This window comes from Hibiscus syriacus, unplaced genomic scaffold (genome assembly GCF_006381635.1).
Source record: "Hibiscus syriacus cultivar Baekdansim isolate YM2019G1 unplaced genomic scaffold, ASM638163v2 tig00109945_pilon, whole genome shotgun sequence".
Lineage (NCBI taxonomy): Eukaryota > Viridiplantae > Streptophyta > Magnoliopsida > Malvales > Malvaceae > Hibiscus > Hibiscus syriacus.
This window is the reverse complement of record NW_024062535.1, coordinates 2,391,960-2,418,566: the sequence shown is the minus strand read 5'-3', so window position 1 is coordinate 2,418,566 and position 26,607 is coordinate 2,391,960. Positions and strand designations below refer to the sequence as shown.

The following is a 26,607-nucleotide window of genomic DNA, read 5'->3' as shown; positions in this document are numbered from 1 at the left end:
TTTATATTTGATTTGCTTCGATTACAAATCAATCACAATCTGTATAAATCACAATTCATAACGATTACATATGATAGTATTGTACTAACATAAACACATCCCAAAATAACTCCATAATCATACTTGAACTATTCACCACCAAATACTTTAACACTTACACAACAACCCATCAATTTTCCATATTCAGACAACTCGCACTACCCTTAAAGAATCAGTATTTTGTATTGATATAAACACTATAATTCAATTCCGTTTCTTTCGTTGAAAACTAGACTCGAATACGAATCTATCCATATAAATAACTCTTTCTAATTCATTATGTACAATTTATGGCGAATTTTCAAAGTTGACCAACATAATTTGTTTTGCAGAATCTGTTGTCCGATTTTTTTCTGACCTTTCCTTGGTTACAAATTCATATCTTTTTGTATACACCTTGAAATTGATCCCAGTTTATTTTAAACAAAACTAGATCGATATATGAACACAAATATATAAAAATAACCTCCAAATTATTTTTATATACTTTCTGGTGAATTTTCAAACTCACTGCTAATTTCAAAATATAAATTGTTTTCCTTAACCTCATCTTTAGGTTCTTCATCAATTCTTAAAACCAATTCTTTAAAATCACTTAACTCTTCATAACCCATAAAATACAAGAATCAACATCTCCTTCATCATTTTCAACCCATATATAATTTTTCCATATTCATCATCAATTTCGTGATCCCTTATATGAACACAAACCCTTAGATTTGGGATCTTTGAACACCAACAAGATTATCATGCAATATTGGTATCAAATGATAGCGTTTTTCGCATATATCAATTTTCTATTTACAACATACTCAAAATCCAAAGTAAATTGCTTGAAAATTGAGTTGAAATTTTCTCTCACCTTTGAAGAACACCCACGGCAGCTTGGAGAAGAAGAAGCTGAAATGTTCCCCCATTAATTTTATTCTAATGTTAATTAGATCTAGCACATGCTTAATATAATATTATAATGGAATTTTTTTATTCCATTCAATAAGAAATTTCATTTTTGCCCTTAATGAGTTTTCATATTCACCATAAAACCAAGCCACCTGATCCATATCATATTACAAAGTCAAATATGAATTAATTTGACTTTTATTTTTGAAATTCTCCTTGAATTTTTAAAAATTGCGTTTTAGTCACTAAATTCCACTGTTTCGATTAAATCTGAAAAATTGCACGTTTCCAAACCAAATTTCTCTGATCCAAAATATTAAAATAATATTTCCATCCATTTTATAACATCCTTTAAATTTTTGTAAAGTTTCAATTCGATCTGAAATTATCCATTCCTTATCGGCTTTAACCCTTTCTAATTTTTCTTTACTAAAATTCCAAATCCAAACATATGATTTCTATAAAACCCCACTCTCAAGAGTAAACTATCTATTTATGGAATAAAATTCTTTTTTTTGGAAATTATCACTTAATTCCCTAAACTTTTTCCCAATTTTCTACTTTGACCATCAAACTTTTCAAATTTTCCTTTTGGTCATTGTCTAAATTTTTGGGGTATTACACCCTTTCCTTTTTCCTTGAGGACCATCATAATGGGCTTAGGTCCAACGTTTTTAATGTTACTTTCTGCAGTTCGTAACATGCCTAGTAACTGTGGAAAAGTCTTGTTAATTTCATTCATGTTGAATTAAGGACAAATTAGCTAAAGCTATCTGGCAACGATTGCAGGATAACATCGGTAGCCAATTCATCTTTGAAAGGAAATCCCAACTTTTCTAACGTTTGGATGTAGCCCATCATCTTGATAACATGAGCTCCTACAGGAGTTCCCTCTGCCATTTTACATAGAAATAAAGCTTTAGAGGTCTCATATCTCTCTTGTCGTGCTTGTCCTTCGTATATCTCTTTGAGATTTTGAATCATCTCATATGCAACCATGTCCTCATGTTGTTTCTGAAGCTCAGGAGTCATGGTGGCAAGCATTAGACATCCAACATCTAACATATCATCCATATGTTTCTTGAATTTGTCTTTGTCAGCTCTTGAAGCATTAGCTGTCAGTTCATTAGGAACAGGTTCTTCAATGACATATTCCTTCCTTTCCTGTTTGAGAACAATTCTCAAATTACGAAACCAGTCAAGGAAGTTTATGCCATTAAGTTTGTCCTTCTCAAGGAGTGATTGCAGTGATAAAGTATTATTTGTCATTAAATCTACAACAATGGAAATATTAAAGTAAGTAAAATTACCGAAATAAAATTTATAAATAGGTCTTTATTTACAAATTACTCCCACTATTTTATTCAAAATTAAAAACCCTCTCTGTTTTAATTTCGAAAAAAAAACAACAAAATTTTTTCTAGTGGTGAGGATCCATAATACATCAATTTCCTAAATCAGCTTTGGCTTTTCTTTTAGGATAGTGATTATTTAGGTAAGTAACACTTTACTAGTTACATCTCATGTAAATCCTCCTTTTGGTGAACAACTCTTGTTCAAGTCATCTCATGACTTATCCAAATATTTAACCTCTAGGTTTCTAATCCTATTAGAATAACCTAGCTAAGTTATTACCAATATCTCAACCGGTGAATATCACTTGCTTATTCTTCGCGTTTAACCAAGATAAATTTATGTGCCAATGCTTTGGCAAAGCCCACACAATATCGATCGAAGCCTTAACGAGGGTAAATATTGGATGGTAAAGTTAACTTAGATTATAAGGAGGGATTTGCGTAATTATCTCATTATTGTTCATTTTATTATTAGGCCCTTATTGATCTCATCAATATTCATTCTTTTTTTATCATTTGATACACATAACAGATATAGCAATAAATAAGATGCAATGTTTATAGCCCAAAAACAATGACTAAGGTGGCCCATCCCAAGCCAATGGGAGAACCAAAAAACCCTAAAGCCTAAGAATGCTCTCTAGGTATCTTCTCGCCATTCTTCTGCTCCTTGTGAATCTTCACATGATTACAATTTTAAAAGAAACTCGTTTTACATACGAGGGACTAAGATGAGAAGAGAAATACAACTAAGATATAGAAAGGAATGGCTCGCAGACCGTATTTCAAATTAAACCATTGTAAATTGAACAAGGGATATAACCATGCATGTTAAACACCGTGCAAAAAAAACATATCATATATATCTACACGTTTCTACGCCTTTGTTAAAAATATTAATATGGGCCTTCAATTTGTACTGTTGTTGGAGGGTCAAGGGGCGAAGCCCCTTGCAGGGTCTAGAGGCAAAACCCCTAGTGCGCATCGGCCATACCGTAACGGCCAGTGGGCTTTTTTGAAAAACAATACTTCTGTTTTTATAGAAAAACCTCATGATTTGATAACACTTATCAATAAAATTATGCTTTTGGGATTTTCAATCCCAAAGGTTTTCTACATCGGAACAACCATTGTTCCACTGCCAAACGTGATCTGCTATCGCACTCCCACGGGTCATCATGTCAACAATTGACATATGGATTTCGTAAAATCTTTACAGCAGCAAATAGATTGAAAAACATATTAAAAAATTAACATATTAATCATTGTGGTTATCGATTTGAACAATGATATCATGCATATTTGTCGAAAACTATAAAACTAGAACATGTATCTCATACATATCGCATCAACCAAGAATTTAACCTGAATTCATATCGTACAAGTGGCTCTGACACCACTGTTGGACCATCGGTGCACCCCATGGCGCAAAGGAAACAAAACTCGACGGTCTCACTAGCGATCCAAGTATGTAAAACTGAAATCGGGAGGAAAAGGTGTGAATAGCTATAATGGGTTCCTTGAAAAATAGAAAAGATAGCTGCGAGAAGTGGTGATCACGAACGATTTGAATCGTAAGCCTCCACGAAAACACGTCTCGGCCTCTACTTATTTCACTCGGTTAAGAGCAAAATTTTCTTTTCCCAAAATCGATTTTGAGAAAAATGGTTGAAGTGAAAACGACTGCTATACCTTACCTCATTTAAATATATCAATTACCCTAAAATCTTAGTGTTTTTAAAGTTATTTAGAATTAATAAATAAAATATTATTTAATTAATTCAAATTAAATATACATTAAAGACTTATAATATGAATTACAATCTTTAATGTTTATTTAAAAAACTTATTTAATTATTCCGAATTAAATATCAATTAAAAGAGTTGTAATCTTAATTACATTCTTTTAATGCTTACTATATTCGGGATAATTAAAATCATATGTATTCAAATATGCATATCTTAACTGTAAATATATTTTAGTAACATATAACAAATTGTACATCTTTTCTCATTTCAATCCTAGGGTGTGACCCTGTAGGTTCTTGTAACGTTAGTAGTAATTATTAGAACAATTCTAATATTACATACAATGAGTGACATCTAGAAATATATCATTGTCACCTAAGTTACAATAAATTATGATTCGACATGTCATCTTCGTGATTAACTCTTTTATGAATTACATCCTTTTGTCATTTATATCTAGAATAAGCACAAGTCTTAGAATAGTCATACTTGTATAGCCCATCTATTGTTTCTTGATATCTAGAGTAGACTATAATTAACAAATAATTTGTGATATCACATATCAACTTATTCGAGCATGGCCATGCATTTCTAGTATCACTCAATCAAGTGGCCTGTGATATATTTCCTATTATGGAGGAAGGGCAAATCCTATCTTAACCATACACACTCCACTACATATATCAAGATATATTCAATAACAATATTTATAGTGCAACCAGTTACGGAGCATGTTTAACTGTATCAAAACAAACAACAATATATGTTGGGACAACATTGATCTCAAGTCTGAGGATCATACAAATAGTAATCACCATGAGCAATGTTATGACCATTACATAATAATCCAAGACATATGCTCATGATGGGTCAATCCAATACATTGTTCTCCAACAATATAATCATGTATCAATTCTGACATCTCTATGTCAATGACAACTCCTTGTCATCAATCAATAACATGTTAGTCTTAAGCGTATTATTATTGTCCATGGCTGTTAGACAAAGTAGGACTTGCAGCAAATCATATAATAGAAACGAGAAGAAAAAAGAAGTATTTTCTTATTGATTATTAGCTCACATTGCTTCAACTTACACCTTGTATTTATTGCATATTTGTAACAACCTTAACAGCCTAACAGTCCTAAATTGTTTCCTAACAACTTCCTTATGATGGTTATCACCATTCATCACCATTATTCAGTTTACATGCATAGTATGCATGAGCACTCTAGCTCTCGTGCATACACAATATTAATTATCTCAACATTCTCCCCACTTCTTTCATCTCCTCTTTTTTAACACGATAAGACCCGTAATATTCCATGAAACTGCTCAAAGGTAGCTTTGGTGAGAGGTTTGGTTAGACCATCTGCAACTTGACACTCAGTAGGAACATAGCTAACCCGTAGACTACCAGCTGCAACCTTCTCACAGATAAAATGGACATCGAGTTCCACATGTTTAGACCGAGCATGGAAAATTGGATTCATGCTCAAGGCAACAGCGCTAGTGTTGTCACACCAAATAACAGGTACCTCCGGCAATGACAGCCTAAGATCATGAAGCAGCGACGCGAGCCAGGTTACCTCAGTAGCAGATTCCACAACGCTCCTATATTCTGTCTCCATTGTCGACCGAGAGACCGTTTTCTGCTTCTTCAAGTTCCAGGCAACCAGACACTCCCCAAGGAAAACATAATATCCAGATATGGATCGACGATCATTGGCATCACCAGCCCAGTCAGCATCAGAAAATGCTTTGACAAATACTCAAGCATCTCCTCTTGAGAACAACATCCCATGATCAAGAGAGCCTGCCAGGTAACGTAGAATTCGTTTAACGGTAACAAAATGACACGTACGAGGGGATTGCATAAACTGGGCAACTTTATTGACTACAAATGCAATGTCCGGTCTCGTATGGCAAACATACATGAGAGCTCCCATAATACTTCTATATTCTCGAGCGTTCGACACTAACTCACTGGCTTGAGTCTCAATTTTTGCAGCAACCATGGGAGTACAGACAGGTGTGGCTTGACTCATGTTGGTCTTCTTCAAAAGATCACATATGTAGGCACGCTAACTTAACAATAGCCCAGTACTAACCTTCTTAACCTCTATTCCGAGAAAATATGAGAGTTCGCCAAGATCTTTAAGCGAAAAGAGAGAACTGAGCAAAGTAAGAACATGTTCAATAGCTGAAGCCGAAGTGCCTGTGATGATGTTATCATCCACGTACACCAAGGCATATGTACTACTATCATCCTTGATTTGAACAAAGAGTGATACGTCTGTCTTCGATTCTACATACCCAAGTTCGAGGAAGCAGTTCTTAAGTTTTTCATTCCAGTTCCTCGGGGCTTGTCGAAGACCATAGAGGGCCTTTTTCAACTTACACACCAGTGGAGTTCCATCTTCAGCACATTGCACAAACCCGGGTGGCTGATACATGTACACAACCTCGCTCAAGTCACCATTTAAGAAAGTGTTATTAACATCTACCTGTCGAAGTGCCCATCCTCTTGTAACTGCCAATGCTAGAAGAACATAAACTGTAGGAAATTTTACAACCGGACTGAATGTGTTATTAAAATCGAACCCTGGAACTTAAGTAAACCCTTTTTCCACCAACCTCGCCTTGTACCTATTCACAGAACCATCGGGATTTCTTTTTATCTTAAACATCCATTTACAGCCTATCACACTTCTATCAGCAGGTGGCAAGACAAGGCTCCATCTGTCATTCTGAATCAATGTTGAGTATTCAGCATGCACTTAATCAGACCACGGGGCAGACTGAAATGCTTCCTCAACTGTGGCAGGAACAATGTCATCAAAAAATGTGGTGTATACTTTGGGTCTAAAGACGACACACTTACTACTAGTTAACATAGGGTGACCAGTAGTAACCACAGCCCTTGTGCTTTCATCAGATGGTTGTGGCTCGTCCAGAGCCACTTCACCAGAACTAGACTTCTCAAATGTTACAACAGGTTCATCGGCAATACTCGATCGTGCATGACTGTGTGTAGACGTGTCTACAGTCAGATCAGAGAGTCCCGATTATCGAGCATTGGTATTGCACAGTTTGCTAGCATCAGCTACAATGTCAATGGCTCTGCTCAGTTACGAGTGAGCTCCTGACGGTTCAGCAACACTGTCATGAGCAAACGGAAAACACCATTCATCAAATTGCACGTGGTGAGACACCACTACCCTTTTATCAGGTGTGAGACACAGATACCCTTTGTGTTGAGGGCTCATTCCTAAAAATGTGCACGGCTGCGAGTGAAACTCAAGTTTATGATTGTTGAATGGTCGCAAATGGGGAAAACATCGACACTCAAATACTCTAAGTGAATCATATTCAGGCTTTTTGTTGAACACACACTCAAATGGGGGTTTTCCAGGTAGTACCCTCGAAGGTAGCCTATTAATTAGATGTACAGCCATCACCACAGCATAGGACCAGTAGCTGATCGGCATGGATGCCTGTGCAAGCAACACCAGATACAGCTCAACCACATGACGATGTTTGCATTCCACAACACTGTTCTGCTCGGACGTGTGAGGGTAAGTAACATGGTGAGATATACCAGCCTCTGCAAGCACGCGAGACAGTCGACGATACTCACCGCCCCAGTCGCTTTGTACTACCAAGACTTTCAATCCAAATTGTGTTGTAACAAGCTGCTGAAACAACACAAAAGCCTGTGTAGCCTGAGATTTGTCTTTAAGTAAGTATAGCCATGTGTGGCGTGTACAAGCATCAACAAAGCTTACATAGTACCTATAACCATTCGAAATAACAGGCGATGGCCCCCATATGTCAGTAAATACAAGTTGAAAGGGAGAATCATACTTAGTAGACGAGTCGGAGAAAGGGAGTTTATGGCTCTTTCCCATATGACAAGCAACGCAATTTTCATTAACTGTTTGTTCAACATTTACATCTAAGAGCTTGCATATTTTCTCGAGAGTGGCATGAGCAGGGTGCCCAAGGCGCCTATGCCACAGCTCATACACGTGATTTGAAGAAAAAAGTTTATTAGCTATAAGGAAAGTGTTCATATTATGGCTATCATCGACTTGAAATAGGTACAAACCATCCTTCTCTTGTCCCTGCAACAGCACATCACCCGTGGCTTCATTACGAACACAGCAACGTGATGCGTGGAACTCGAAATACACCTTGTTATCCTTAGCAAGCTTTGAGACGGATAGAAGGTTTTTAGTTACCTTAGGTACATGAAGTAGATCATTCAATAGTAAAACTCAAGAAGATGAACTCAAGACAGGGTTACCAGTGGCTTGAATTAGCATTAAATCACCATTACCGACCAGTAACTTACCTGGTCCTGAGAACTCTTTTGGACTGAAGACCTTGGTCGAATCAGCAGTCACATGGTGCGTAGCTCCCGAGTCCAACACCTAGTGGTCCCTCGTGCTGGAAGCAATATGAGTTTGTGGCTAGGAGGAGTAGCATACCTGCGCTTCAGGCTTGACTTTAGTGCAACATACACACTCTCTTACATCAAGAGAAGATGATTCCAGACTGGTGCAGTTTATTGAACCCGAGCCACCTCGACTGAGAGGTCGCTCAGCCGACCGACCAGTGAACGTTTGATCGAACCTGTACCAGCAATCAACAACAAGATGGCCGTTCTTGCCACACAATTGGCATTGTACCCGTGGCCGACCACGGCCCCGTCCTCTAGTCTGACCTCCAGCACTGGTTGCAGATCTGCCAGAAGATCGATCATGATACACATGGCTAGTAGCCTTTGAACTAGAGCCAGACTGAGCAAAGTGAGCGCTCATCGGTAGAGGCTCTTCTTGAGAATCAAAACCTGCAAGTTGAGTTTCTGCATCGATTAACATCGAGCATATCCTGTCGAGGGACAATGCATCTTTCATGGTAGTTATGAACGCAATATAAGGTTGGTAGTCTCGGGGAAGACCTTTGAGGATGCTCGCAACCTGTTCGGCCTGAGGTATTGCATTATCGCACGAGTCTAAGGCATCACACACCTCTTTGATGCGAGTGAGATACGTGCGCATGTTGTCACTGCCTTTCTTCAGTGACTGAAGTTTATAGTGCAGGCTAATGACCGTCGTGGTTGAATGGTCAGCAAAGAATTACAGCACCTTGCTCCAGACCGTCGCTGCCGTCTCCGCTCTAACAAACTGGGATAGCAAATGGGGGTTGATCGTGGACAACAACCAGGAGGCAAGTGCACTGTCTTGTGCAACAAACTACTCATACAGCTCATTCACCACCGTATCGCCATTCTCATCCTCGACTGTTTTAGGAGGTGGACACGCCGCTCCGGTTAGTAACCGTTCTAGCCTGTGACTGCGAACGGTTAGCAAGATTTGATGTTTCCAAAGCAGGAAATTAGCCTCATCAAGGATGACATTAACTTTCTTGTTCGTGAAAATCTTCCCAGCAAGAACCTCCATGACAACGAGCTTGGCACAGCGGAAAGAAAACCTCAGAATTGTCTAGCGTCTGATACCATGTTAGAAAAGGTAGGACTTGCAGCAAATCATATAACAGAAACGAGAAGAATAAATAAGTATTTTCTTATTGATTATTAGCTCACATTGCTTCAACTTACACCTTGTATTTATTGCATATTTGTAACAACCTTAACAGCCTAACAATCCTAAACCGTTTCCTAACAACCTCCCTATGATGGTTATCACCATTCATCACCATCATTCAGTTTACATGCATAGTATACATGAGCACTCTAGCTCTTGTGCATACACAATATTAATTATCTCAACAATGGCCATAATAATACTTGACTATGGATCTTCTAATAATGTTATTTTATGGACTTTATTATCTTTCAGTTTATGTTAAACACGGACATATAACTGAAAATAATATTGGCAATGCCTTTATTCAATAAAATCGGTAAATAAATGTATTATTATAATCATCATATGTTTGGTCTTTGGGCATACTCTAATAAGTTTATAGTGGAGTACAAATCATTCACAAGAATAATCCGTTCCATTACAGAGCCACAAATAAATGATTGAAAAACAACAAAGGAGAAAAGAACTCGCTGTTGTCGTGAGCATAATTGAACCACCCTGAACCGCCTTAGCAAGCTTGAAGAAAACAAAACCAGATTGTTTACTATTTTTTAATCTATGAAATTGAAACAAAACATACTTATGAAAACCGCATGCAATTATTCTGGTTAATCTCATTAAGGAAGCAAAGAGTAAAATAAATCCAACCCTAAATATAGTGGATGGTAATATTTTAAAATAATAATAAAGAATCAAGGGTCAACCATTAAGCGAAATCGAAATCGTGGATATTAGAATTGATGAGCGGTAAAATATGCATAACGAAATCATAATATAAATCTTAATATAAATCGATTCTTAATGATTCAATATGACAGGCGATAATATCACTTGTTATAACCAAATCATAAATACATATGAAGATTAAACCAGGATCTGATCATGCTAAATCATAAAGAATAAAATAAATACTAGATTTGCGGAAGCGTACCTAAATCCATTATTAAATATTAATATAAAGGTTGAAATCTTTGAATCTTTCTTTAGTTGTGAACTTCTAAGAATATAGAATTCTCTTAAGTATAAACTCTATGATAAGATAAAAGAAAATACGAGATATCTATTTCTTGGGGACCATACCCCCTATATAGCTTACTGAATCAGTTATTGTTTGTACTTTTAACATTGTTCCTCATTAATTATAAATACAATTTTAATAATATCTACATTTTTATTTTCATAATACTTCTAATACCTTATGACTTTATAACATAATTTATCACTTAAATTATTCATATTTTATAATAACAATATATATTATAAATATATGTTCACATAATTATAGATTTTAATCTAATAATAAAATCGTGAAACTCTCTTCATCAATCCTTATTTTTCATTAAATCTATCTCCTATAAAGACCGCGCTTTTCTAAGCCAGACTCACATTTTTTTTCCTCCATAATTCCAGTGACAAAAAGCTCAACGTATAAAGCTTTATTATTAAATTGAAACTTTTTGAATTACAAGTGATTAAAATGAGAGTGAAAAGAAAGTTGAATGATGATTTGTGTAGTTTATAAATAAATTACATAAAGATTGTGAATGGTGACGTGGGGGAGAGAGAGCAACACCCTATCCGCTTAGCTAGATCTTTCAATCGGATTTTGCATAACAACAAAATATTACAAACAAACTAAAACCATCTCAGATCCTCAACACAATCATTGTGGATAAACCCACCCTTAGTTTCTTCGCTTCACCGGTGAAAGGCCAGAGCTACTGAAAAATGGTTTCTTCGATTATATCTTTACATGCCAGGTTAGATCCCCAAAGCAATATTTCCCTTTCGTTTTTCATTACGTTAAATTGGGTATTTAGTTTCAAATATTATCGGGTGTTTTGAAAGATGGGTTCACGTGATTTCCTCCCCATTTTCTTAGCTAATTTTATTTGTTCTAATGTTGTTTTTGTTGAACTTAAGAATATATTTTAACCTTTAAAACTGTTAATGGAGCTTTTCTTTTAAATGGGTTCGTTTTATTCACTTCATTTTCGAGAGGAATGTTGCTATTTTGTGCAGCTATGGTGCTCTGGAATTTGTATAAGCTAATTCTGAGAAATTTTTGAACTGCAGAGGGGAAAACTTTAGTTGTGCTTCAAAACTTAAAATATATTTACATAATTCACTAATTTAAGGCAATGTTTTGTTTGTGATTTGATGAAGATTATTTTCTTATGGTGTTTTCACCAATTTGAGGTTTGCATTTTCGGGAGAGAAAAATGGGATTTGTATTTCCGGCGTTCCTATGACTCGCGTTTGTCCGGGAGAGCCAACCAAATGCTTGGGTTTTTCAGGTGATTGTTCCTACTTGATTGTTCGACAGTATATATTATGTTCAACATCAAATTTAACGCTTCAGTCGAGTGAATTGGCGGATACATAGATATTTTTTTTAAGTATATATATATATATAACATAAATTTTTCAAATGAAGTAGGTATTAGAGATTTAAATTTTCAGATATTTGATATTATCCGATTCAAAAATTTAGATCACTAAAATCCTGATTTGTATCCGATCTAAAAAAAATTGGATATTCATATTTATGAATATCTAAAATTTTAAATCAAATATTTTGATATTTGAATTCGAATATAAATTATGATTTAATAAAATATTTTATGATTTTATACAACATATTTTATATCTCTATCATATATATTTATCAAAATATTTTTAAATAATATCAAGACAAATTCTTAATATGTCATTTCAAAACTTAAACAAAATAAAGTAAAACAAATCAATAATCCACATTGATGCCTCTAGGTTAGAACACCAGAACTCATCTTTAAGGCAATGCAGTTGGTGCAACTGTACACGAATCAGGTTAGTCGGAACAGGTCTCTTTGAATAACGTACAAATAAAATTTCAAAGTAGATACTATCAATAAAATAAATAATTAATATAAAAAATCGAATTTCAGGATAAGTACGTGTCATATTTATATAATTTTAAAAATTTTATTTAAAAAAAAAACTTAAAAGTATATTTTTAAAAAAATCACAAGTTTTACAAATCTTAAAAAATCCCTAAAACTTTAAAAATCCTAATTTCAATCAACTTACCGCCACGAGCCGACCACCACTTCACCCCTAACATTGTCAAACAATGAAAACTCATCACCATCTATTGGAATTCCCTAAAATCCCAACACTTGCTGGCTGGGTGTTTATTCCCGACGTTGCATTAACATGGGAGATATAATTGGGAGTTCAGTCCCAAAGTTTTGGGATGCATCAACGCGCAACCTTGCACCAATACAAGCGTAAGAGTTTATTTATTACATTCCAACAGAGTTATATGGTACTGAATTGCTTCATTGTTATCCCAGGGTTCATTGTGAGGCCGGCGGCTGCAACACCAATTGCTTCAGGGAACAACCTCACCTGGCCATTCTTCAAACCCCTGCACTGCTCACTCCAGGTTGATGGTGGAGGAATCATGTGCGAGCCTTGTATTGGCAAAGGATGGCTGCTTTGTGATTTTTGTAAAGGACAAAAAACCAACGTTAAAGCTGACAACAACCGGATCTACCGCCGTTGTCCATCTTGTAGAGCTGTATGTATTCCCCCTCATATTGCCTTCCACGTTACAACTTATTATGAATCTGTTCCTTGCAAAATGATGAAATCAAAACCTCATTTAAAATTGCAATGCAGATTGGTTATGTGTTGTGTTCAAAATGCAAAGTCTTCAAATGTGTCACCTTCCCAAATGGTAGTGACGGTGAAGAGCTGACGTTCTGAGAACACCTTGCTATTTCTTTCTTTCTTTTCTTGTTGCTAGCTTATTCATCAAAGATTACGCAAGTTACATAAGGATGGCGGTTTGTTTGTCGTGAAATGCAATTTGGTTAGAACACTCAGAAGCTCCCCATGTCAGTCAGAATCTCAGATGGCTCCTTTGCTTCCTAGTAAATGGCACAAATGGAGTCACCAGTCTCAAATTGATGGCCTCAGTTGATGTAAAATATCAAGCTGCTGCACCAAAAAAATGGATCACCATCTGAACAAATTTCACTGTATTCTTGTTATGTGATACTGATATCCAGGTCTGTCCCAAATTATGTGTACCATGTGCTACTTTTTAAAACGAAGTCCCTATGATATTTTATAACATGTCGGAATTGTAAAATATTAAAATTTATCATATTATGAATGTTTCTTACAAAATAAAAAATTCCAAACATATGGAACTAAGACAATGTAAGAAAGCAACTCTATAATTGTATCATTTCATTTAAAAAGTATCACCGAACACTCTTAGAAGCAAAATCGTCAACCAAATTTAGGAACCCTTTGGACGCTTCACATGCCGCACTTATACATGAACCTGTCTGGTAATACCATGAAGATGATTTGCTAATTATCATCCATGAGCAATCAAAAATAATAATGAATTACGAAGGAATCAAATAAAATTCACTAGAATTGCATGTAAAGAAATCAATTGCAGGCATCATTTATCAGATAGAAATGGCTAAAAACTGCGAGAATGGCTAAACTAGTCAGCAGTAAAAGAATAACCAGATGTTCCTCTACTACCCTCGTGCTCACAGGTTTGATGCCTTGTATTTCTAAAATCACTGATTCACACTCCTTAGAAAATTTTGGTCACTTACGGTTTTCTTTATATCTCATTAAAAAATCTTTGGGTGATCTACTGAAATAATCACTTACCCCTTTATATTTGTATAATTTTGCTCATCAAATTCAAAAAACTTAACTTACATTATCGTTTTATTAAATTTTGGTTACTTAAACAATGTGTTTAGTTTAGTGACGTGACACGTTAGTAGAAGGGTTTAATTTTTATTTTAACCCCTAAAATTTATATAAAATATTAATTATGGAGATTTTTATAAATCCAAAGTAATTTAGGGACAATTTTAGTTTATCCCTTGTTTAGATATGCTTTTCTTGTTAATCTCTAGTTTTCCCGACTTGCATCACTCTTCTTTGTTAGCTTTATCGATCAACCGAAAATCGTTAAGAGGGAGTAAATTAGCCTTTAAAATTTTTGTGATGGAAGCAATCAAAATAAAAACTTTTGCACCACAATTTTAGAGTAGTTCAACTTTTAAATCAATTCTACATCCACTACCTTAGCATTCACACTAAGGATTTCTCAAATCCACTAGATTTGCTAATCTTTGGGGACAAGGTGTAACCTTATAACAACACACAAGGTTTATTCCCAAAACATTGCTTACACTCTCTCCACAAGAAGAAATACAAATTTAGCAAACAAAAGAAAATCTCACAAAGGCAAATATTTTTGAAAACAATAAGCACTCATTAAAATCACACTCGAACAAAATTAAACAAAGTAGTTCACAAGCATGTTACAAAAATATAACAATTTTTAGTTCAAGAACTCTTTTGAAGTTGATTTGATTTTTCAAAAATCTTTCTTGTTGTTCTCTATTTAACCTTAGTCCATTTTTTGTCTTCTAATACCCTTCTAGTCGTTTGGAGCTGTTGGTGGTTGATTAGAGCCACTGGATTTATTAATTTTGAGCATTAAATGACCACTTGTAGCTTCGGTATCGATATCGAGTAGTGGGTATAGAAACCAAGCATCCCAACAGTAAAAAACTTAGTCGTTCAAACCTTAGGTATCGATACCGTTCTAGTGAGTATCGACACTCACTTATCAGTGTCGATACTAGCACCTTGATATCGATACTGAAAGTGTACACTGGAAAATGGGTATCGATACTGATATCGAGACTGAAAGGGATTTTTTGCCATAATCAATTATTTTAAGCTTTTAAAATATATATATATATAATACATAATGACTCCAAAACCTTTAATGTTATTTCTCACAATTAAAGATCACTTGAAAAATATTTTATGGCAAATTTTCATAAAATCTTAAAATATAAATTTTAAAAAACTAAAGTATTTAATAATTTAAGTTATATTAAAATCAAATATTAGTTGGATTATTGTTGTTCATCTTGTCATCGTTGTTCATATAACTAGAACATTTGAACGTATGCATTTACTTCAGCAAACAGTATAACTATCAATATGATACATACATGTTTTCTAGCTCTAGACCTTGCAGCTAATATAAAATTTAATATTGGTTAACACAAATAAATCTTAGGAATGACAACTAATAAAATAGACAGCTAATATAAAGGTCAATATTTTTTTAATTTATAGTAAATACAAGGTAATGTCTATATAAAAAGACAACACTCATTTATTTGAAACTGAATGTTCATACCTCTAACATTTTCAATTTTCAAACTCAAACTTTAAAAAATAATAACAATTCTCTTATCACTGAAGTCATTTGTCCGATGCTCATGCCTCAATTATCTTAATTTAGTACAGGTTAATACAAATAAAATTTTAGAAAGGACGTAGATAATTAATATAAAGATCGGTATTTTTTATTAATTTATAGTAAATAGATAGTATTTGTACAAAAAGATAATACTCATTTATTTGACATTGAATGTTTATATCTCTATTTTTTGTTTTTCTTTTTAGAAAAGGATCGACATGTTATTAAAAGCAAAACTAGCTATGTCCCAAACAAAAGCCAAAAAGCATGTGGCAAACTAACCATCATCCAAAAGAAAACAAAACAAACTAAAGGAAAAAGAGCAAAAGTAAATAAAACAAGCCAATCGGGCTTCTCCTTGCAACATGTAAAATGTTGAACAAGCACAGCAAGGGAAGATGAAGAAACTTCACCAAATAGAACCTGTCAGCAGCGAAGGCGAAACATAAAGAGCTACGGAGGATCCAGAAACCGGAAATCCTCAGTCACCTAAAGAGTTACTTGACTTGGGGCTTCCTCCACCCAAAAGATGTCTCCATCTCTAACCGATCACCAGCGAGTAGATGCATTGCCTGATTAGGGGCATAACGAAAGTCCAACGAGTGGAGAAGACCCGAGAGGCCTTTCGCTTTACTGATCCATCTACTGATTTATGATAAATCAAGCTCATCGGACGAAATTTTAAGAATCACTGATCGGCAATCTCCCTTAAACACTGCATGCATGAAACCAATGTCCACCGTGAGCTGCACCGCATGAACCATAGCCACCGCTTCTGCTCCAAAAGCTGAGGTAACACGATTTCCTTTTTGTCGACATGCATCCAAAATCTGACCCCCTATATTCTCGAATAATCACACCTGACCAAGATTTACTTTCTTCTGGCTTAAAATGGGCGTCAAAATTGACTTTGACAGTAGGTGCAATGGGGGGAGTCCAAAAAAGCCTCGTAATTTTGGGCGGTTCAAAAATTTACCTTGGCTGATCCAAAATACGTGCATTGGGATTTGATGAAGATAACAATATCTGTCACTTGTATTCTCTATCATTCATGGTAATGTTTGTTGCGTGCATACAAAATTGCCCAGATAGTTACTAAAATTGTCTCATGCATTAAACAAGGATTATTTGCAAACATCAAGCCATCCAATCATAACAAGTCCATTGATCATTGATATAAGAAAGTTGTAATTGTAGAGACTGCCAAATTGCATGCGTAAAATTACATCCATATAATACATGTAGAGCTGATTCAGGATATAAAAAACATATCGGGCTTGCAGGATCTTGGCTGGTGCGTTTACTGTAAAGGTTCTATCGAGTAAGAACGTAGTTCATAGCAAACTTCCAGCCCTGAATTCTCATTTTTGGTTGGCAATCACTAGCCCACATATTTTTAGAAAAGCCTCAAATTAACATTACCCTCCTGAGATAGAAAAAAAGTTAACCAATGCGAACACTGTAATGACCAGTCTTTTCACCACTCAACACGTGTATCAATTTGGTCAAAACGGGACAAAGGTATGCTTAAAATCACTTTCGTATTATTCTCAGTAAATAAATTTTGGATCACTTTCTCCTTCCAACCCCAAACCTCTCTATCAATTAAATCAAACACCCGAGCAATAGAATCATCTGGAGGACTAGAAAATTTACGCGGTGGAGAGCTAGGTAACCAATAGTCATTCCAAACAGAAATGGAATGACCTATTTTCCAAACGAAGTCCTTTTTCAAGAATACCTCGCGTACTCTAAATGCTACGCCAAGCATATGAAGGTCTTGCTCCAAGTGGCAAATGAAGGAAATCAGCCGAAGGGTAATATTTCGCGCGCATCAATCTACTGACTAGAGATGTTGGGTGCAAAAACAATCTCCAACACTGCTTCTCTAGTAAGGCAATATTGAATTTGACCAAATATCTAAAACCCATACCCCCGCGCTCCTTTAATGTATTAAATTTTGCCCACTAGCACCAATAGATCCCTCTTCTATTATCATATTTCTGCCACCAAAAGCGCGCCATGAGCCCTTCCAATTCAAAACAAAAACCTTTTACTCCTCTATGCTTCTGAATAAAAGAGTGAAAAAGTTCATAAGTCGTTCAAATATTATCCGAGATAAGTCTTCCGGGGCTAAAAGCACTCTGTGCCTCATCGATACACCCATCTAGCAGACTTTGCATCCGATTGGAAAATATCTTTGACACAATCTTAAATAACACATTACACAAGTTTATTGGTTGGTAAAGGGTGATTTTTCTCAGAGTTTGAATTTTCGGTATAAGAACAATATGCGAACTGTTAATTTCTTACATCGGATATTGTCCTCTTAGAAGCCCAATGCAGAAGTCGAAAATTGTCAGTTCGACTATATGCCAGAATCGTTGGTAAAAAACAACCCCTAGACCGACTTCCCCTGATGCCTTTAGAGGCCCCATAGCCTTCACCGTCGCATACACATCCTCATGAGTAAACTCCCAAAGCAATCGTGCATTCAAATCTGGTGAAATACAAGTATGAATCTCACTCAAAAACTCTTCCTCCACCATGTTACCATTAGAAGAGAATAATTCTTTAAAATAAGTTCTGGCACATTCTTCAATGGCAATGTCCCCTTCGAAAGAACTACCTCCTTCATTCTCAATCACCCTCATTCTATTTCGCTTCTTACGACTCGTAGCAAAACGATGAAAAAATGTAATGTTCTTATCTCCATCCCTTAACCAGTTCGCACGAGCCCCCTGCTCCCAGTAAATATCTTCCTTATCGTTTTCCATATTCAAATGAAGTTTCACGTCCATAATATCATCAAGCACCTCATTCGTCGGTTGGATCTCCATAAGCCCTCTTAATTTTTCTCGCAACTGATCATTAGTTATCCAGCGATCGTAGCGTAACTTCTTAAACCAGCTATCCCATCCTCGACACATTAGATTAAGCTTTTCCGATAAGTAAGCTGATGACAAACTCCGTAACTTGCGAACTTCTGCTTCGTAGGACTCATCCATCAACCATGATGCCTCAAACTTGAAATGCAAAAACCGATGGTCCTAAAGCGAATGACTGGTGTGTAACAACAAAGGAAAGTGATCTGACATAGAATGAACTAAATGTTGAAGATCAAAATGTGGAAAAAGGTTCCACCAGGCAGAGTTTGCAACCCCACGATCCAAATGTTCCCTGATGTTTGTCTCAGCCCGCCTATCCCTTTCCCAAGTGAACCAAACACCCGTATAGCCCCCATCTTGACGACCGGAATCCTCTAAAGTTGTACGAAAATTCAACATCTTTCTGTCACTATGCAACTGACCACCTGATTTCTCATACAAGAACATAATCTCATTGAAATCTCCAAAAACTAACCAAGGAACATCCGGACAATCATCAAGCTGTCGAAGAAAATTCCAGGACATACCTCTAATTTTTTCAATGTTCAAACTTAAACCTTAAAAAATAATAATAATAATAAAAGATAACACCCATTTATTTGATATTGAATGTTCATACCTCTAATATTTTCGATGTTTAAACTCAAACTTAAAAAATTAATAATGATTCATTTATCATTGAGGTTTCTTGTTCGGTTCTCATACCTCATTTATTTTAATTTGAATAAAAAAAAATTCTTAAGGCAGGTCATATTATCTTTGCGTCATTCTTTGTTATCTTTTCATCGCTGGTCATGTAGCAAGAACATTTGAATGTATGCATTTACTTCAGCAAACGGTATAATAATCAATATGATACATACATGTTTTCTACCTCCAGACCATGCAACTAATATAAAATTTAGTACGGAATTAATAAAAATACATTTTTTTTAAAAAAATTAAGAATGACATCAATATTAAAATAGACAATTAATATAAAGATTAATATTTGTTTATTAATCTATAGTAAATACGAGATAATATCAATATAAAAATAAATCTCATTTATTTAAAAATAAATATTCATATTCATAATATTATATTTTTAATGTTAAACTCAAACCTTAAAAAATAATAACTATTTTATCGCTAAGGTAATTTATCCTGTACTCATTTATTTTAATTTAAATAAAAAATATCTTGAAGCAGGTTGCAAAGCCCATTAAATCTTGTGGTGGTTATTTGAAGCTGAGAAAACATAGCAGCAATAGATAAACATCCACATAATTTCAATTGTTATTTTTTTTCCTTCTCGAAGGAACAAGCTTTCGTTATAACAAATCTTAAAATCTAGAAATATAAGATCATCTCCAGCGCTGCTCTATTGTGGAGTAAAACTCCACTTTAACTGCTCCAGCCCTGCGCTACAAATACACGTCATTCTACAGATTGCTACAATAACACACTATATCTAGCGTGTAATTGTAGCAACGCTACAAATTTTTTTTTAATGATTAAATTAGATTAAATTAGTTTGAAGTAAATTAAATTAATTTGAAATAAATTAAATTGTAAGATAGATAAAAATATATTAAAATTTGATAAATAAATATACTAATTTTTTAAAATATAAAAATACAACAAATATAAAAACATAAATTTTTTAATGATTAAAGTAGATTTAGACAAATTTCTAGAATGTTGAATTTGTTGAAGATGATGAGACTCAATTTTAAGAATTTTTTATTCGATTTAGATAAATCAAAGATGTAAATGCTCATTTTACTCTACGAAATGTACTAATTGAACATTTGTGAAATAAATATTCTAATTCAAAAAATTAAAATATATAATTATGTAATTTATGTTTTTTGTATTATTATTATGAATTGTAATTTTTTTATTTATTTATATTTTCACAACATTATTTATGAATATTTTATTTATACTTTTTATCTTGATATTTTTTTTAAAAATATATATGTTTTATTTTATATTTTTAAAATTAATATTATAATAGTTAAATATTGTGAATAAAGAAGAATTAGTAATAATATAGAAATAACGTTGAAGATAAATTATTGTTTTATTTCTAGAATAAAATTAGAGATACACTAAAATAAAAATGCACTAGAATAGAAATGAGTGCTGGAGATGATCTAAGGGCATAAGCATGAAAGTAGACTAAAAAAGGACCGTAAATAACACTAATAGATTCCGTTACAAAACCCATGAACTTCTATGGACGCTAACAAATTTCTCCCTTTGATCCTGCAAGAAAAAACGAGCAGACAACCATTGAGAAACTTAAATTCTTATAAACACTTACACAGTACCCATGAACAGACTCTTAAATCATAATAACCTAAAGAACCTGCCACTGCAACTGCCAAAAACTCCATTGCAGTGAGCTCTTACAAAGACTACACAAAGAAACCCAAATTAAGATTTTAAAATAGAATCCCAATCGATCTCATAAGATGGGTATTTGGACAACATAAAAGACTCAGAAGAAGTAACAACTTCCGGCCACGGCTTCTCGTTGAAGTCCGAGAGAGTAAGATCGGAAAAAGGTGAAGATTCCGTCGACCCCTCATTTTCCGACTGAACCGGAGACGAAGATAAGGGGGAGCTCTCCATTTTCACAGTCTTCTCCTCGGGCTTTTCCGATTGGACTTTGTTCTCCTTTGATGATTTCGTCTTCTTGTTGCTCCCTTGCTTTTGGTTCAGTTCCAAGCTTTCGCAAATGGCTTGAAGCTTGGCATCGACAGAGGAAAGCAAAGGCTTGTATTCACCGAAATCGCCTCCGATATGGGAACCATGGTGGCGAAGGTTGGGGAAGTTGAGTCTCGCTAAGTCACCCCTAAGTTTATAGGATGCTTTGTCATAAGCCAAGGCTGCTTCCTCGGCCGTATCGAAAGTGCCTAACCAAAGCCGGGTACGGTTCTTGGGTAGCCGGATCTCAGCGACCCATTTTCCCCAGTGACGTTGCCTAACTCCTCTGTAAAGCTTGGTGGGTTTTGGTGGTGAAACCATGTGTTTCATTGGGACTGTTTGGGGGCTAAGAAAGCTCACCATGTGGTGGTGGTTGTTGGGTTGAGGACTTTGATAAAGGTAGATTGGTTGGTTGAATTGGTTCATCTGAGCTTGGGTTAAATTGTTTAGCTCAATTGTAGAACCAAACTGAGATTGTTGAACACCTAAAAATTGATAAACTGTTGGGAAATAACAAGTGTTCCCCTCAAGTGCTTGGGAAGAAGAGAAAGAGAGGTAGGAAGGGGAAGGTGAAGGGGGAGAAGCACTTTTCATAAAAGGCTCAAGTGCTTCCATCAACTCTCCACCATTGAAGCTGCTACTATAGAAATCCATTGTAGCTGCCATTTCTTTTTTTTTAAATGAAGTAAGCAAAGATTGAAACCAGAAAAATAACACGGAGAAATCAAAGATAAGTAACCCGATTCTTACCAAAATTTAAGGACAGGTTTGAAAACCCAGGAAAGGCTAATGAGGTTTTTTATTCAAATAGATAAACCCCTTTAAATCCAAGATAGCATAAAAGAAATCAAGCTTCGGGTATAAAAAAATCACCCTCCAAGCTGATTTAATCAGAAAAAAATAGAAAAAAAAACTGGATCTCGATTCTGAAAACACCTGGTTTTTGAAGAAAACCTTATCTAAGTTTGCTTTCAATCCACTGTTAATTACTGAAACAAAAACAAACCAGAAAATCAGTATTTTTTTCAAACACCGATGATTAACAGAAAGGGATTCCGAGAAGCGGGGATTAACAGATGAAAGGGGGGAAAGATTTTTTAAAAAAACAAAACAAAACCAGAAACAGTCAATCTGTTTACAACTCGCAACTCAATTTTTTTCTCTCAATCTTTTGGGTGAATAACTCACTAAACTGTGGGTTTTTCTCACCTCCTTCCTTGGGCTTATATAGTGGTTCAACTCGTTGATTAACTCATCTAATCACAGCTGTTAGCCATGATTAACCCTCTGTTTTAACCTAAGGCAAAACAAATTTTATCTTAATTTTGAATAAACTACTCATTTAGTATCTAAACTATTAATTTTTATCCGTTTTAATACTTAAATTTCAATTTTTTTCAAAATCATATATTTTGTTTAATTTTAGTTCCGCCATTAAAAACATAATGTGTTTAGTATCTAAACTATCAATTTTGATATGTTTTAGTATCTAAACTTTTAATTTTTCTTTAAAACTTAATATTTAATTTTGAATGGGGTACTAAAATAAAACAAAAACTAAATTTTAAGTATGATTTCAAGAACTTGAAAGTTTAGGTACTAAAACAGATAAAATTGATAGTTTAATTACTAAACTCATAATTTATCCTTCAATTTTTACGTCTCTCTGTAATTTTATATTAAAAACCTCAAATAAATAATTATTTAAAGAAATAATACCCTCTAGAAATTATTTGAAAGAATAAACCCCAAATCTTTCACATCAGATGACCTCGTGGCCTGCAAACCACGTGTTAAATCCTTGCACCCTTCAACACGCGAGATACATCCAACGTTGGCGTAATTTCCAAGTAAACCAATAAAACAATTAGATAAAATGACCTCGCGCATTGTGAAACGCGATGTAGCCTTTATGATCCAAAATATCGCGAGATTTATGAAGGACTTCGCGACCAATAAAGCGTGAGATTCTTTGGTATTTCGTATAACAACTTAATTTAAAATGTAGAAATTAAATGAATATAATAAATAAATTTAATAATATTAATTATTAAACATAATAAATAATTAAAATATAATAATATATAAATGTAGTAATTAAAATTGATATTTTATAAAAATAATTATAATATATTTTGTAAATTTTGAAATAATGAAAAGTTATATGTGTAAAATATTAAATATAATAAATAATTAATAAATATTATAATTACAATATATTTTGAAATTTAAAATATAAAGTAATCCTGCATCTTACAAACAGCAAGAAGGGCTATAAATAGGGTCCTCCACTCCTATTCATCGCTACACTCATCACTTTCATATATTAAAAGATTCAAAGATTTCATATCATGGCGGTGAGTCTATTAAGACATGATCAAAGTCACGAATTCTATTATTGTAGGTAAAATGATGAGGTAAATTAATTAATATTATTTTATATTTTTATTATTTATTTGTTAATTTAGTCTATTTTGTTTTGGTATTTAAATAATTTTTTAATATTTATATTTCGTAGGGATATGAATGTGTATTAGAGTGTCATAAATCGTGTGACACTATCCGGTGCAGATATTATTGACTATTTACATTTAGTGGGTTTCGGATAAATCAGTAATATAACTGGTGAATGTGTGAAGTTGCATCCTCCACTTATAAATGTGTTGGTGGAAATATGGAGAATGGAGACGCACATTTTTCATTTATCGTGTGGGGAGGCAACTATTACCCTTCAAGATATTGCATTTCATATGTGATTTCCTATTAATGGAGTAGTTATTACTGGTGTTGTCGGCGCCCCTAGAAATGTATGTGAGGTATTGCTTTGAATTGATCCGCCAGATGATGTACGCGATGGTGGAAAAATAAAAATTAAATTTTTAGATGAAAATTTTACGAACCTACCCCAGAATGCGGAGCATGAAGTGAAGGAGGTAAATATAAATGTTTTTATATATGAATATTTATTAATATTTTAATTTTTTTTTTAGAAATTAAGTAGTTATATTATTTTATTATTGTTTGAAGTGATTTGCTCGTGCACATATACTACAAGTTATTGGGGGATTTTAATGCGAGGTAAATCCCGAAATAAGGTGCATCTGATGTAGTTGAATCATTTACAAAATTTGAGTGATTCAAGAAATATAAGTTAGGGGTCGGTAGTTTTGGCATTTTTGTTCCAGCAACTTTGTAGAGTCGTAGATCCGACAAAAAATATCATTGGAGAGTGGTTATAATTGTTGTAGTCGTAGGCTTGGATTCTAATGCCATTTTTATGCATGATCCTTAAAACACATATCTCATATGAATTTTCGTTACTTAAGAGGTAAAAAAATAATTTTTATCTACTTTTTTATAATATTACTAACAAACAATACAAATTTATTGTATTAATGATAGGTGGACTGATGAAACCTCTCACGCCCCTTACCAACACATCAATGAGACTTTAGACTCTTGATCGATATGTTTGGACATCAAGTAATAAAATATTTTCCTTTGACTTTTATCATATAATTTTATAATAATTTAATTTATTTGGGTTTTTAGCTAACAAAGTTGTGTAATTTTAATTTTATAATTCTTGTAGATGACTTACTACGATGTTGCTATTGCCTACTGTATACCGCATGAGATTCAGGTGACTAATGTGCTTGTGTACATCGTGTCAGTCCCGCTGATCTTGTATGAGATAGTCAAATGACATCATATCGAGTGCGTCATTCGACAATTTAATTGTATTAAATCGATTCTGCCACATTCATCTTAATTGGATCAGTTGCATCAATTGACATGACAAGGGATGATGAAATTAATTTGGTGGACCATAATGCGGTGTATCTTAATGAGTGGGTCCAAATATTCGAGAGGAAACCCATAACTCAATCCATCTTCAACCACAGCGTGACATACAATTATATGCAGTGGTATCAAGAATATGGGATGCCACATATATTGACAAATAGAGAGCGAGCACGAGAATTATATGTTCCTCCATATAGTCGCCCACGGACGGGGAGACAACGTGGGAGAGAGTCAAGGAAGAGAAGAAGATGACAACAATGTACATCCTCCTCATCGACAACAACAAATGAACCTCATTAGACACTACTAACACACTCTGACCCTATCTTCACCCACTCATTTCAATCAGTATTTCAACAAATAGGAAAATTCTCAGAAGGTTTCCTCACTAACGTCTTTGACCAGTTCAATTCACCATCGACACAATTGGCGACTAACTTTGGATCCAGTATTGTTGAGCAGACGCCGTCGCAGAGTATATTCTACACTGGTCCCAGTTCTAGTGTCAATGGTGGATCGATTCCATATACAGTTGCCGATCCTGATGATGATGATATTGTTGAAGAGGAAGAAAAACCACAATTACATCCGCGTCGGACTCATCGTCCACCACGATGCAAAATTAGTGGACATAGACATTATTATTTGTTATTTATTTCGTTCTTCAAAATTGAAATATTTGTACTAAACTATTTTATTTTGTGTTAATCATAATATTTTATGTTATACGAACTATTTTATTATTTTGTACTAAATTATTTTTATTTTGAGTTAATTGAGCAATTGCAATTTATCGAACAGTTTTTAGTTATGCGAACTATTTTCCATTAGTTGATTCATATTGGGAGTTATTTTTCTAATAAATTAATAAATATGTTTCAGTGAAAATCGCACCCTGCATCACGCAATATCTATAGTATGTTAGCGGGACCACACATCTTGCAAAACGTGCGATATCATGATCTCGCACTCTGTAAACCGCGTTATTTGGAAAATTGCATCTTGCAACTCACGAGGTTCTTGAGGACCAATAAAATAACCGCAATTCAATATTATCTGGCAAAAACTCAGCTAAAATGTCGAGGAGAGCAAACCTTACTGCTTTGATATATTAAGATGGAGAAATGATCAGTGATGCATCTCTCGGTGTCATGTTTCAGTCCGCATACACTGTGACAATAACGCTACCAGTGAAGTTAATGTATAATAATTTAATGAAGGAAGTGAAGAAAAATATCCCACATACT

The 26,607-nt window shown here is 34.4% G+C and overlaps 2 protein-coding genes across 3 annotated transcripts; one reads left to right on the top strand and one right to left on the bottom strand.

Annotated features, from left to right (window-relative positions):
* The first annotated feature begins 11,301 nt into the window (after nt 1-11,301).
* Nucleotides 11,302-13,443, top strand: LOC120210900. 2 transcript variants are annotated; one of them, XM_039209549.1, is made up of 4 exons: nt 11,302-11,418; nt 11,825-11,955; nt 12,997-13,223; nt 13,325-13,443. In XM_039209549.1, the coding sequence occupies exons 1-4, from the start codon at nt 11,387-11,389 to the stop codon at nt 13,409-13,411; spliced, it is 477 nt and encodes a 158-aa protein (XP_039065480.1). In that variant the 5' UTR covers nt 11,302-11,386; the 3' UTR covers nt 13,412-13,443. The 2 variants fall into 2 exon arrangements, with proteins under 2 accessions (XP_039065480.1, XP_039065481.1); XM_039209550.1 differs by having other exon boundaries at nt 11,303-11,418; nt 11,858-11,955.
* Nucleotides 13,444-21,040: 7,597 nt separating this feature from the next.
* LOC120210946 (ethylene-responsive transcription factor RAP2-4-like) lies at nt 21,041-22,695 on the bottom strand. The gene has a single exon (XM_039209589.1). It carries the CDS (start codon nt 22,217-22,219, stop codon nt 21,281-21,283), a length of 939 nt encoding a protein of 312 aa, XP_039065520.1. The 5' UTR covers nt 22,220-22,695; the 3' UTR covers nt 21,041-21,280.
* Nucleotides 22,696-26,607: the final 3,912 nt, after the last annotated feature.